The sequence below is a fragment of the Enhydra lutris genome, unplaced genomic scaffold, assembly GCF_002288905.1.
Source record: "Enhydra lutris kenyoni isolate GAN:26980312 unplaced genomic scaffold, ASM228890v2 scaffoldscaffold211, whole genome shotgun sequence".
NCBI classification, from domain to species: Eukaryota; Metazoa; Chordata; class Mammalia; order Carnivora; family Mustelidae; genus Enhydra; species Enhydra lutris.
The window spans coordinates 57,013-71,223 of record NW_019154295.1 but is presented as its reverse complement, the minus strand read 5'-3'; the positions used below and the strand labels follow the sequence as shown (position 1 = coordinate 71,223).

General features: G+C 43.6%; 1 protein-coding gene and 2 pseudogenes across 1 annotated transcript in view; all 3 read right to left on the bottom strand.

Moving 5' to 3' along the window:
• LOC111140171 overlaps positions 1-2,677 on the bottom strand; it is a 50,305-nt pseudogene extending 47,628 nt beyond the window's left edge.
• Positions 2,678-7,739: 5,062 nt separating this feature from the next.
• Positions 7,740-12,715, bottom strand: LOC111140170 (annotated as a pseudogene).
• A 1,292-nt stretch (positions 12,716-14,007) lies between these two features.
• The window catches only part of LOC111140169 (zinc finger protein 85-like), a 19,814-nt gene continuing 19,610 nt past the window's right edge, over positions 14,008-14,211 (bottom strand). The window contains 1 exon segment of the mRNA XM_022492513.1: positions 14,008-14,159. Coding sequence (XP_022348221.1) covers positions 14,008-14,159 — 152 coding nt within the window.

Below are 14,211 nucleotides of genomic sequence, written 5' to 3'. Positions count from 1 at the left end.
AAAAAATATATGAATTACTAACCTTGAACCAAAAAAAATGAGAAATCTCCTTAGACCAGTAAGAAGCATGAGGGTTGAATTTGGAAGCAATACTCTCCCAGCACAGAAAAGCCCAAGACCTGGGAATCTTACTACTTTTGATGGAGGCTATGAGTTCCCTAAATAAATCCTGTGTTGCATGATTCTTCTCCCTCCCTTTGTTCAGATTCAGTATTTTCCTTTATTTTTCTTTCTATATGACAAAGTCATTCTTCTGCTTCTTCCAGCCTCCTCTTAATTAATGTCAAGCCTGTTTCTAATCTCACTTATTGCATTGTTCACCTATGTTTGATTTTTAGAAAGACATATATTTGACGGGGGGGATCATAAGAGTTCAGGTGGGAACTGCAGAGAGAGGGAATCACATGCAGGCATCACACTAACTGCAGAGGTTGACTTGATCCTGAATCCCAGGACCCTGAGATCAAGGTCTGAGCAGGAATCAGGAGTCAGTGGGTTCCCCGAGTGATCCATCGAGCACCCAAATATTTTTTTTAATTTAATTTTTTAAAATTTTATTTATTTATTTTACAGAGATCGCAAGTAGGCAGAGAGGCAGGCAGAAGGAGAGGGAGAAGCAGGCCCCCTACTGAGCAAAGAGCCCATTGCTGGACTCAATCCCAGGACCCTGAGATCATAATCTGAGCTTGAAGGGAGAGGCTTAACCCATGAGCCACCCAGGAGCCCCGCACCCAATTATTTTTTAACTCTTATCTCTGTGGTAAAGTTCACACTATTCTTTTCTCAACACTTTCAGTATTCTTTGTGATTGATGTGTTCAGTTGTCCATCAAGCTCCTTACTATGATTTGTTTCCATTGCATCTCTGGCCCTTGTCTCATCCGCTGGTTTTGTCTGGATAAATTCTTTCATCTTGGCATTTTGTCTAAGTCTTCACTTTCCTCTGTGTGATAGAAAAGCCAATGATGTTTCCTGCTGTATCCTTCCTGCCAGGGGTCTGCAGGGGCTCTCCTTCCCTGTTTGGTCCCTGGCCTGAATGTGGCCAGTTTGAACTAGGTGAGCTCTGGTCTGCTNCCTGGCCTGAATGTGGCCAGTTTGAACTAGGTGAGCTCTGGTCTGCTTGTGAAAGGAGACCTGACGTCAACTCTACCAGGACTGCAGCCCTGCAAAATCTCTGCTCAAGAGACAAGATGTGGGCAGGGGCTCACCTTGCTAAGCCTGAGATAAGCCTCACTGAGAAGGGCAGTCCCCTCAGATCACAGGATCTTTCACAAGAAATGCACATGCAATCTGCTTCTGGCTGTAAGACTGGATTTTATACCAGAAACCATTGAATCCATCGTGTTCATAAATTTCAAGTTTTCCCTGCATTTTTACTAATACCCATGCCTTCAGGTTATGGAATTACTTGTTTCAACTTAGGCTTCCTCCTGAAAACTGACTTTGCCTAAAATGAGCACAATTATAAAACTTGAAAAATCCTCTGTTCACGCAGGTCAGGAGGAATGTAGGGACAGCATGGGCTCTGAAACAACATAGGGACAGCTTGCCCAAATATTGGGAAGGCTTTTTGAAGCAGAAATGATCACTGCTGGTTAATTAGTGATTTATTTCTCAATGAATCAGTGCCTGGAACATAGATCAGAGCACAGGAGTAGATTCCTCACTGGGCTGAGTGGAAGTGAGGGAGGGCCCTGCCAGGGGCCATAACAGGTCATTATGCTTACAAGGTCACCCATCTAACCTGGATCAGACCTATGTTGGGTTATATTCCTGGGATATCAAAGATTTGTGCAACCACAGCACACACCTGGCTGGTTCTCACTAGCAGTATCCAGCAGCCTTCCTCATCTTCAACATCTATTGTCATGTGACATCTTTAAGCTATGCCCACCATGTTTAAATCAAACAGTACCCCCTCTCCATGCACTCCACGCATCTGGGCCTCAGAGAGTACAATTATCTCTGTCACCCGATAGCAACTGGTCCTGAGGACCAGCAGGGAATACATTACATCATGAGAAAAGCATCGGACATTCCAGACAGCCACATTTCCCAGGAACGCATCTCTGTCCCATTCGCTCATCATGAGTAGCTCCCTAAGGCCTTGCAGTGACCAAAGGGACCTCTCTACCAGATCTTTGTTTGCATTTCAAGAGTTCACCATACTTCATTTCCATAGCACTTACCTTCCTCTCAAACTGTCACAACATCATGCTTTATCTGTTCTCACAACTTCTATTGCCAAAGACCTAAACTAATCCTCTGACGCAATGATAGCTTTTTGCTTTTCTTCCAGTGCAGTGGTGACAATATTGTACTTAAAATGCACATACGGCCTCACATGATCCTGTTATCAACCATTTACAGTGGCATTAGAAAACTCCAAGCTACTCCTAAGGCTAGGCAAGGCCCTGCCTGGCTTAGGTGGGAGGGGGAGTAGAGTGTCAATGAGGTTTCCAGAATACTGGAGGGAAAGTCAGCTGTGATGCCTCCATCACTGAAATGGAGATGAGACAGAAGAAATGGAGAGGATTTGGGAAGAAAGGAAGTACAATTCCTCCTTCTAGATTCAGAATCAGTAGTATAGCCTTGGACAGGGGTCCTCTCCCCAGATGAAGAATTCAGGCCAATGTTTCACCCTGGACCTGTTTCATCTCTTCGCTGGGCTGCTCCATCACTCCTAACAGAAGACTGTGTTCTGTTTAAGTTAGAACATCTACTCAGCTCCCAGCCCTGTCCCATCTTTCTTTTCTTCAAATAAACCTCAAAACAAAACACCTGTGACTCATGAAATCTCCACATTTTTACCTAGTCAAATGTTTACATTAAAGTGACCAACTTGGATGATGTCACTTCTCAGAAGGGAAAAGAAGAATAACTTAAAGAACTCTTACTTCTCCCATCGCAAAGGAAGGAGTGATGTCTATCAATTTAACTACATGGAATTTATAATGCTCCTTGGAGAATTACTCTCACATTTAAATTAAACTTAGAATACCATGCCATTCCATGGAAACTCTTGTTAAAATCTCTATCAAGGTAGGTAAGCAACAGGTCGACACAGGAATAAGGAAAACAGAGTACATCCTACAGGAATAAACCCAGTTATGTAAGAGATGATTCACATGGGGAGATTCTCAAACTAAGATACACGAGATATAGGAAGTATAAATTCAACAATACAGAGAAAACTATTTCTATTATGAATCTAGAATCTCTTTGCTTGCTAGGAAATCATCACTTTTCAAACTTGGAAATGACCTGGTTTGAGCCAAGATTCCTTTTCCTTCTGAAGATATAGGTAATCACACATATGTATGTACACGTACTTCTTCCTACTTAGTTCTGGGATTTCAAAATCTGTCTTTAGCTTAATATGACACATCACATTCTGTGCAGATCAAAACCCTAAAACTCTGCTTGTGTTCTCCATGCTCACAAAACAACAGGAGAAACATACAGGGTAAAATTTTATCAATAGTCCTTGAGAATTGTATAGCTATGGCTTATCATTATATTTGTAGTGACTTTGTTCAATTAGCAATCATTCGGTAGAACCCCTGGGCATTAGATGGTGAGCCTTGGTTCAGGACAAGAAAAAGAATCTAAAATTTAGGGGCGCCTGGGTGGCTCAGTGGGTTAAAGCCTCTGGCTTCGGCTCAGGTCATGATCCCAGGGTCCTGGGATCGAGCCCCACATCGGGCTCTCTGCTCAGTGAAGAGCCTGCTTCCCTTCCTCTCCCTCTGCTGGCCTCTCTGCCTACTTGTGATCCAGGTCTCTCTGTCAAATAAATAAATAAAATCTTTTAAAAAAGAAAAAAGAAACTAACATTTACAAAAATCATTCATGACAATCTTTATCAAAATCTTAGCAATAAAAAAACTTATAATTTTAAAATAGAGAAATACACTCAAAACCATTCTGTGAGGTCAGCAGTACCCTGGTATCAAAGCAATATAAACAAAAGATAAAAGGCTAGTTTATCTGATGAAACTTCTGCTACTCTGGCTTTCTATGGACACCCATCTACATGTGCAAAATAGAGTCAAAAAAAAAAGAATCACACTGAAAATACTGATCCTTCTCTAGAGATCCATCTGCCCCTGAATCCTTTGAGGTCTACTAACAAATGGAGTCAACCACTGAATAACAAGCTTTGCATCAGTAATGGTCCACTTACACAGACAAGTTTATCTTTTTTTTTTCTTTAAGATTTTATTTATTTATTTGAGGGAGAGAGCGAGAGCGAGCATGAGAGGAGAGAGGTCAGTGGGAGAAGCAGACTCCCTGCTGAGCAGGGAGCCTGATGTGGGACTCGATCCCAGGACTCCAGGATCATGACCTGAGCTGAAGACAGTCGCTCAACCAACTGAGCCACACAGGCGCCCCCAGACAAGTTTATCTTGATAAACCCAGTGCACTACAGTGAATGTCTTTTCCCTATGATTGCCTTAATGTTTCATTTCCTCAAATTACTTCCTTATAAAACTATAGTATATACAGCAGACCACATACAAAGAATGGGAGGACTGATGACAAGTTGCAGTTAATCCATCAAAGACCACAAATGAAAATGGACTTCTGAAACAGCATAGCAAATGCACTTCACCTTGTGCAAGAGCTCCTAGAAGAGCAGTAGTGGGATTCTCAGCAGTCCCAACAAGAATGGGGCTGGCATAATGTACTCAGCTCCTGAAAGATTGAAAAATACCACCAAGAATACTTTACAGGGCAAAATTCTTTTCCACGGATGTAGAAATAAAGACATTCCCAAGTAAAGACCCCTCTACGTTTACCAGTAGACCTGTCCTACAAGACCCATTAAAGGAACACTCTCTCAATGAAATAAAAGGATTCTACCCAGAAACTGCAACCAGACAAGGACACAAAGCTCTCCGCTGAGCATAAATATGTAGAAAATTATACCAACCTGCAGTGTTGTAATGAGATACCAGTCACGTTTATTTCTACTACAGAGCTTTGTTTTCAAAAAAGTATAAAAATCAGGGGCACCTGGGTGGCTCAGTGGGTTAAGCCTCTGCCTTCAGCTCAGGTCATGATCTCAGGGTCCTGGGATCCAGCTGCATACCAGGCTCTCTGCTCAGCAGGGAGCCTGCTTCCTCCTCTCTCTCTCTGCCTGCCTCTCTGCCTACTTGTGATCTCTGTCTGTCAAATAAATAAATAAAATCTTTAAAAAAAAAGTATAAAATTCATTAATGTAGGTCATAAAGTACACAACATAAAAGAATGTGTGATACTGGTAACAAAGTGGGTGCTGGGGTAGAGACAGGACAAAAAGTCTTCTATGTACCTGACACAGAGGTTGAAATGGTTTGTTTTACAACAATGTTATTTTAAGGAATCTCTAAGGTAAACACAAGGAAAATACTCCCAGAAGACACAAAAAGCAATGAGAAAGGTACCAAGGCATATCATGGGCATTCATCTTACAATTACAGATAAAATATATCTTTCATATTTCATACCAAAGCATGATAACAGAAGTATAAAATGTTTGAAAATTACTTTGAATTCAAAACAGTCTTTCTCAAAACAAACAAACAAACAAACAAACAAACAAACACAGTCTTTCTCTCATGCAGAGAGAAGAAAAATTCACCCACAAATACATGGTGAAATGAATTCTATGTTGACGACAACTCACCTAGACATGGTACAACATTCACTGACCACTCACCAAGGAGACAAAAAGTAGGGGTCACACAGTATGTATGTGTGATATACAAACACAAGACAAAGACACACAAAATTTACCAGCAAAAAGAATGAAGGCCATTCTTTTTTGAGGCATACTTCAATGGTCTTAAAATATACTGAGCTGAAAATTCTCTTCCTATAACAACATACACAGATAAAACCGAATCTACACCTCGCTAATGTTGTGGAATAAGCCAGACACAAGCAGCACATTAGTAGGATATTACCAAACCAGAATAAGACAAAACTCAACCCACAAAATTCTAAACAAAACATTGATGTATGACAGAAAAGGAAAACTTCCATATAACCATAATTTAAAACTGTGTCTACGTACCCATGAAAAACAAGCGTTTGATTGGCATGTCTTCATGGACTATAACATCATAAAAAAATCTAATTAAAATCAATCATAAAAAGCTATAAATGAAAACTTCTTGAACATTTAAAAAGCTTGAAAGTAATGTATTACGTTATTAATATATTCCTCCTTCTGCACTGAATGTAAACCTGTAATTCAATGCTGTGAGACAGAGGAAACAAATATCTTCATTTCTCAGTAAATAAACACTGTGAAAGTTGAAAAATATGCTGAGAGACACTGTATATGAAATTAATATTTGGGGTTAAATTCTGATACATTCTAAGGAAAGTAGAAGAAAAAGCGCATGATTAATTTCCCAGAAATGACACTGCATTACTGAAAAGAAGATTTTCCAAATATGGGCATTTGGGGTACCTGTGGGGCTCAATTAGTTAAGCATCTTCCTTCAGTTCAGGCCATGAACTCAGGGTCCTGGATCCAGGGCTCTCTGCTCAGCAGAGACTTTGCTTCTCCCTCTCCTTTTGCCCTTTCCCTACTCATTTTTTCTCTCTCTCTATCTCTAAAACAAAAAATTTTTATGGTCTAACTCACTACTTAAAAAGCACATGCGCATGTTGTATCAGGACATTTGATGTACAAAATATAGAGCTAAATCACATATAGAGCTAATCAGAAAGTGAAAACACACATGACAAAGTCACAAGAAGTTCACAGAAGACAGAATCATGATGCAATTATTAAAAAACGAGGTAATAAATGAGACTTTATTAAAGGCTACAAGTTCAAGTTCTAAATGTGCTAGTTCCCCAACAGCATTTGTTATGTAGAAATTCTAGGAAACAAAGAGAGACATTACACTATTTCACCACTGAGGAACCAAACTCAAAGAGTGGAAATATCTATATGTTAAAAAAAAAAAAAAGAAGGGGCACCTGGGTGGCTCAGTGGGTTAAGCCTCTGCGTTTGGCCCTAGGTCATGATCTCAGGGTTCTGGGATTGAGCCCCACATCAGGCTCTCTGCTCGGCAGGGAGCCTGCTTCCTCCTCTCTCTCTCTCTCTGCCTGCCTCTCTGCCTACTGTGATCTCTATCTGTCAAATAAATAAATAAAGTCTTTAAAAATTTAAAAAAAAAGAAAAGAAAAGAAAAGAAAGAAAGAATAAGAAAAAAGAACATCTGAAGGGAAATAATGCTGTACATTTTCTCAATTTAGGGCAGTGCTTTGTTAACTGATGAAGTTAGTGAATCTCAGTTTTGTAGGCCTAAGATTAAAGCCTCTGTAGAGGCTTAAAAAGTATTAAGTATATTAAATATATAAGCCAGAGAACATTAGAAATCTCTCTCCAGTGTTCTGGAATTTCTGCACAAAACCCCCTGACCTACTTGTCTCATGATGAAAAGCAGAATTTACAAAGACTTTAGCGTAGAGGTCCTCAGAAATAGGATGACTTCCCCAGGGTCCCCATAGCAATGGACGGAGATTAAGGAGGCCTCCCCCTCCAATTATATGAGGATTATATGCTGGATCTTCACTGGAGCTGAAGGAGAATCCCTAGAGAATGCAAGAGCTTGATAATGTTGGAGAGCAGATGTCCCTCTGGGAGAGAGAGAGAGAGACAAAAAGCTGGGCATGTCTCCAACTGACATTCATTCAAGGAGAGCTACTCCAGCCACAGCTTAAGGTCTACCTTCCTCCTTAAGACTTGGACGTCCCCTCTGTCACCTGCCTCACCCATTCCCACCCACCTGGATGGCCAGCTACAGTCTCCTTTCTCTTCACATCCCAGAGCTGCTTCTCTTGCTCCAAAACCATGATCAGATCTGGCTTTGACAGGAGGAGACCTGTTTATGAGGAAAAAGAAAAATGACTATTGCTGCCCATTCTAACTTTCCATGAGTCTTGTGTTCAGTAGACAAGAAAGGATATTGTACAATTCTAGAAAATGTTTTTGTGAAAGATGTTGCCCAACAGTCCCTTTAGAACACACTGGAGGCATTTCCAATGTTCACATCCTGACCTCCACTTCTAAGTAGCAGACATGAAAATAAGAAGGGGAAGTTTCAGTCTCAGATGTGAGCAGCACCATTCTATGTCACTCAATGTTGAGAACTGCCACTCATCTTCACAAGCCATGATGTTACCTTGAGGAAGGAGAAGCTGAGGCTGAAAAGGAAACATCATGAAGATTTGTCTCTCCATCCACAAACCCCTACTTTTTTCCCCTTCTGCCTGGATCTGGAATCCAGTCATTCCAAGAGAAATCTCCCAAGAGGCAGTCTTCACAGGAGGCAACAAAACCCTGTGTGGGGCTTTGGAAACCTGGAAGGAGTCTTCCTCGCCCAAGAAATGGAGGTGTCTGTAGTTCTCTAACATCACGTCCCTTTACAGTTGTCGCTGAGTGTGGGTCAGGCGTCCCCACTCCTCCTCAGAGAATTCTATGGCCACATCCCTGAAGGTCAGCAGTCCCTGTAATAAATACCACAGTCACCAAGTGGCCACTGACAAAGTGTGCCCCTAAGATGGTCCCTAAGATGAAGAGGAAGTTAGTGTCACCACCTAGAACCAGACCTGACCTTTTCATCTCCGTGATATGAGTGTGGGAAAAAAGAAAAACCTATGGGGCAGGGGGCTGCCTGGTTGAGAACTTTCACTCCTTTCACTCCCAGAAGTCAACTCTATCAACTACACAGAGGTGACAGCCCTCCTTGTCCAGTGCAAAGTGTTGGGATGTGGGAGAGAAGCCAATGGTCAAGCAATTCTAGACATGTTTTGATGTGAAATATTGGGGTTCTGGAGTGAATGATGAAGAAAAGATTGTTGAGATACCCGTGGTACAAACACTGTGGTCCTAAAGCAAGGAGAGAGGAACGTGAGCAGTGACTGGTTCTATGCTGTCAGGTGGGGAGTGGGTGAGGGATAGCAGGAGGCTCTAAGGAATTTGGAAGCAAGTTTCCAGGACCCTCAGGGCCTCCCAGCTGGTGTTTTGATGAGGCCACTCACTGTTTAGTAACACTTTAGTCAGGAGACCCTCCAGATATCTATCAGTGGGCCCCAAGCTTGAAGGATGGTTCCCAAGCTACATTTGGGGAATAGAGTTCAAGGAAGTTTCCAAAGCAATTTTCATATGTTAAAGAGGAATTACAAGGTCCTGGAGGTCTGGCTAGTGTCAAGCTAAGGCTGCTTTTTGCATCCAACAAAACATTAACCTTGAGGCAGTTGTGAGTTCCCAGAGGAATGTCCTACTCTGCCTTTCTCAGGTATTTATCAACAGACTGGAAGTTGAAGGAAATTTCATTTTATCCACACCTCTTTGGCTTTGTTCTCCTCCTCAGAAACTACAAGCAAGGGGGACCCAGACTGTTCAGTTGGTTAAGGGTCTGCCTTCAGCTCAGGTCATGATCCCAGACTCCTGGGATGGAACCCTGAGTTGGGCTCCCCACTCAGTGGGGGATCTGCTTCTCCCTCTTTCCCTTTCCTCACTCATGTGCTCCCTCTGTCTCTCAGCTGAGAAAATGTGTAAAGGAAAGAAAGAAAGAAAGAAAGAATGAAAGAAGGAAAGAAAGAAAGAAAGGAAAGAAAGAAAGAAAGAAAGAAAGAAAGAAAGAAAGAAAGAAAGAAAGAAAGAAATGACAAGCAAGAGAAAGGCAGAAGAAAGAAGTTGACACCTGAAATTCAATAGTTCCTGCATATTCCTCAGTATCCTATGTTCCTTACAAATAATAGGAGGGAAAATAGGAACATGACAGGGGAGGATCTGGCAAACAGCACCAAGCCAATAAAAGAAGTTCACATCAGCTGAATGGAAACAACTGTTATAAATGCCTAATGCAAATTAAAGTGTGGAGGCCGAGAAAATTAAGGCCATCCCACCTCAAATTTAGCTGGTGTGGGAAAAAGGAGCAGAAGAAAATCATTAAAATTCCTTACCTACTGACGAGCCCTTGAAACAGACAGGGTGGCTCTCCCCTGGGGACTTAACTGCCCTCACCTTGAGATTTTGCTTAGGACAATCCTAGCCTGACCAACCTCCTATCCCAACAGGTCCAACCAGGATCCTGTAAGTCTACTTTAACAATTCCTTTATCTCTAAACCTCCAAGATAGTGTCAAGAATCATTCCCAAGGGGGTGCCTGGGTGGCTCAGTGGGTTAAAGCCTCTGCCTTTGGATCAAGTCATGATCCCAGGGTCCTGGGATGGAGGACCTCTGCTCAGCAGGGAGCCTGCTTCCTCCTCTCTCTCTGCCTGCCTCTCTGCCTACTTCTGATCTCTGCCAAATAAATAAATAACAACCTTAAAAAAAAAATCTTTAAAAAAAAAAAGAATCATTCCGAAGTATATGGCCCACTGATATACATCTAAAGGTTCTCACAAGAAGATTTTTATTATTGGTAATAACCTTTCTCCCAACAATGGCTAGCCCCTCAAGGTCCTGGAGACCTTACTTCCAAAAATCCTTGGAGACTTACATCATCCATAATCCCCTTTGTCCTCATCCACGGCTGAGTCCACCCCTACTCTGCCTTTAAAAACTCTGACTGTAGGGGCACCTGGGTGGCTCAGTGGGTTAAGCCTCTGCCTTCAGCTCAGATCATGATTTCAGGGTCCTGGGATGGAGCCCTACATCAGGGTCTTTGCTAAGCAGGGAGCCTGCTTCCCCCTCTGTCTCTGCCTGCCTCTCTGCCTACTTGTGATCACTCTCTCTGTCAGGTAAATAAATAAAACCTTTAAAAAAAAAAAAAAAAAACCTCTGATTCAGAGTCCAAGTCCCTACTCCGCTGTGCCGGGTATACTTGGGCCCAAACTTAAGCTTGTCAAATAAACCCTCATGTGATTGCATCAGTGCTTGGCTCCTTGGTGGACTCTCAGACATGAAAACTTGGGCATAACAAAAGGACACATCATCACTGGTATTTCTACTGGACTGAAAACAGAATTTCAGAATATAAATCTAATTTTGGAAATACAGTAGATATATATAAACAATTGAATCACTATACGATCTGTAGAGGCTGCTTTTAGGCAAGCAGGCTTGAGCAAAGGAGTGGAGGAAGGGCCCCAGTGTCCCCTTGGCTGAGTCCAGACAGGCCCAACAGGGGACCCACCTCAAAACTACCAAGACCCTAAGGAACCAATAGGCTTCTGACAACCAGGTACAGTGAGCAGAAAGGAGCAAGTTCCAGGTTCCCCAGAACGCCTCACCTTCCTTCCCCCGATAAAAAACCCCCACACACTGCCCCTTGCAGACAAGCTCTCCTGTGCCCTCCTGCCTGCTGATCTGTTATTCAGGAAACTTCCACCACATTTGTCCTGCCTCAGGGAATTCCAGCAGCACTGCTGGACAGGCTTCCAATCATGGACCCATGTCTGGGACCTCAAGTGACTGACAGAGACACTACCCTGAGATGGCAGAGCATCCCTGTGTTAGTAATAGCTAGTTTACACCTTTCTTTTCTTTTAATTTTTAAGATTTATTTTTATTTTCATCTTCTTTTAAGATTCTATTTATAGGGGCACCTGGGTGGCTCAGTCAGTGGGCATCAGTCTTCTGCTCAGGCCAAGACACAAGGTCCTGGGACCACCGCCTACATGGTGGGGTGGGGGTGGGGGAGTATGAGGTGAGGGTGAGGTGGGTGGGGGTGTGTCTTTGCTCAGCAGGGAGCCTTCTCTCTCTGCCCATAGCACACCCTACTTGTGCTCTCACTCTTTTTCTTATGAATAAAGAAATCCTTTTTTTTTTTTTTAAGATTTCATTCATTTATTCGACAGAAAGAGATCACCACTAGGCAGAGAGGCAGGCAGAGAGAGAGGAGGGAGCAGGCTCCCCACGAAGGAGAGAGCCCAATGTGGGGCTCGATCCCAGGACCCCGGGATCCTGACCTGAGCTGGAGGCAGAAAGCAGACTCTTAACCAACTGAACCACTCTCAGTCCCCAAGACTGACTTACATTTTAGAGGAGATGGAGACCGGCAGGAGAGGGAGAAAGAGAATGTCAAGAGGACTCCCCTCTGGGCACAGAGCCAGAAGCAGGGATACTAGTTCAGGACATTGAGATCCTGACCTGAGCCCAACCAACAGTCCAAGCTTAGTCAACAAGAACCCCAGGCTCCCTCCTCTAGTGGACTTTAAGTAGAATATCTCCTTCACGTGCTAAAGATGAAGACACACATACACCCTTTCTTAAAATGAGAAGTTTCCAAGTTTTTCTGGACTCATACTCATTGAGTTTATGTCTGCATTTCCTTACTCCCCAGCTGCACACAGCTGATCGAGAATCCAGACGAGCCCAAATGAGAAATGATTTCCCTTCCTGATATCCCAGGACCAGACCTCATCAGCCACAGGAATCTCAGACTCGACACCTTCCCCTTCGGATCTGCCACCAATGGAATATTGTCACTCCACATGGGACTTTAATTCAAAGTGACAACAGCTGATGCCCTATCGAAGACAGGTTGGGGACACAGGACAGAAGGCTCTGGGACATAAAGAAGCATTCTAAAGACCTAACCATGAGTATCACTTCTGACCAGACCTTAAAAACAGGTGAAGGCAGAAGCGAGAAGCACCCGAATTCGAGGCATCCATATCTGCAGCTTCTAAACTCGAGGGTCTGCGGAGAAACAGAGGACACGGCTCCGCGGGGACACCAGGCTCACCTGAAAACCGGCCATTTCTGCCTTCGACTCCACCTCTAGATTTCATCCTCATGAGGGATCTGGGGGGAAATCACAGCTGCATCAGGAGAAAAAGCCCTGAAATCCAGCAACCAAGCTCCTTCTCCTCACACCGCTCGCCCGCGGGCAGGAATCAGAGATGCAGAAAAGGCCCAACTTCCCAGTCCTTTGTGTCTGGAGCAGCTCAGAAACTGTGAGCTCCCGTGAGGACACCCATCCCTGCATTTTCCTCTACTGCTTTGTGGGGATGGAGGGGTCCCCTGCCACCGCCACTCACAAGTTCAGCGTCAGCATCGGAGCTGAGGGCTGCATGGACCCGACCCTCCCAGACTCACGGAGCACAGACCCAGTCACCTCTCCAGGACCAAAGCCGCAAATCCACTCTCAGAAAACCACCGAAAGCCCTCGGGCTCCCCCCAGGCCTCCCGAGAATCACAGGGAGCCCTTAATTAACACAACAGTGTTGTTTTCGGCCAAACCAACTGACAGAATCTGAGGGGGAGGCCCGCAGAGGAGATCATTCCTGAAACTCCACAGGTGACCCTGCTGGGAAGGAACTGGGGAGGTGACCAGGCCAAGCGGGGGAACCAAGGCTGGGGCTGGGAGCAGAGATAGAGCCCTGCCTTCTCCACCATCAGTGTTTCGGGAGACCGCCTCCTTCTCCCTCTTTCTGCTACACAGTGGGAGACCACTGACAGACCGAACTTTCCTGTATGAAAGCAAACGTCTCTTGCAAAATAAAGCCTTCCAGAGCTTTTCCTTTATCTACCTTTGATTCAAAATAACCGGCTGAAAATAATGCTCAGGCCAAAGATACATATTTTTGGGTGACAAATAGTCCCCTTCAGTAGGTGTTTCTGTTCATAAGGACCTGCCACACAGTTTTCCACACTGCATGTGTGTTTTTTTTTTTTTTACCCTCCCATCAGCTATATGTGAGAATTCTAATTCTCAGCATTCTCAGGAAAATTGGATGTTATCTTTTTAATTTTTTTTTATTTTAGCCATTCCAGAAAACACTGAGTGGTTTCTCAGTGTAAAGTATGAAGTCCTCTTACAACAGCTGTTTTGGTGACTGAAATGAAAACCACTTGGAAGGCATCAAGTTGAACAAAGAAAAAAGCAATTAATGCTTCAGTGAGACTCCCATTTCCAATAAGTAACCTTTCTCTTCTCCACAGACCTCTTCAACTCACTTCTCAGCCCTTTGTTTCAGGAACCTGGTTCCACCCTGACAACATGATGAACAGGGCTGGCAGCACAGACACAATTCCTCTGGAAATTGGCCATTATCCAGCATTTTCCAACAAACCCTTGGCCCCTTTCTCTGTTGGGCTGCAGGTTTCACGGTCCTGACCTTCTGAAGCCTCCTTGGCTGGCAAAGCAATGAAGCTACTGCTGCCCTTGATCCCCGGCTCTGTCTGCTCGTTCTGTTCCAGGGCTGAAGTGTGGAGGTTCAGTTCACACAACAGAATGAATGTGAGGAGAGGAAA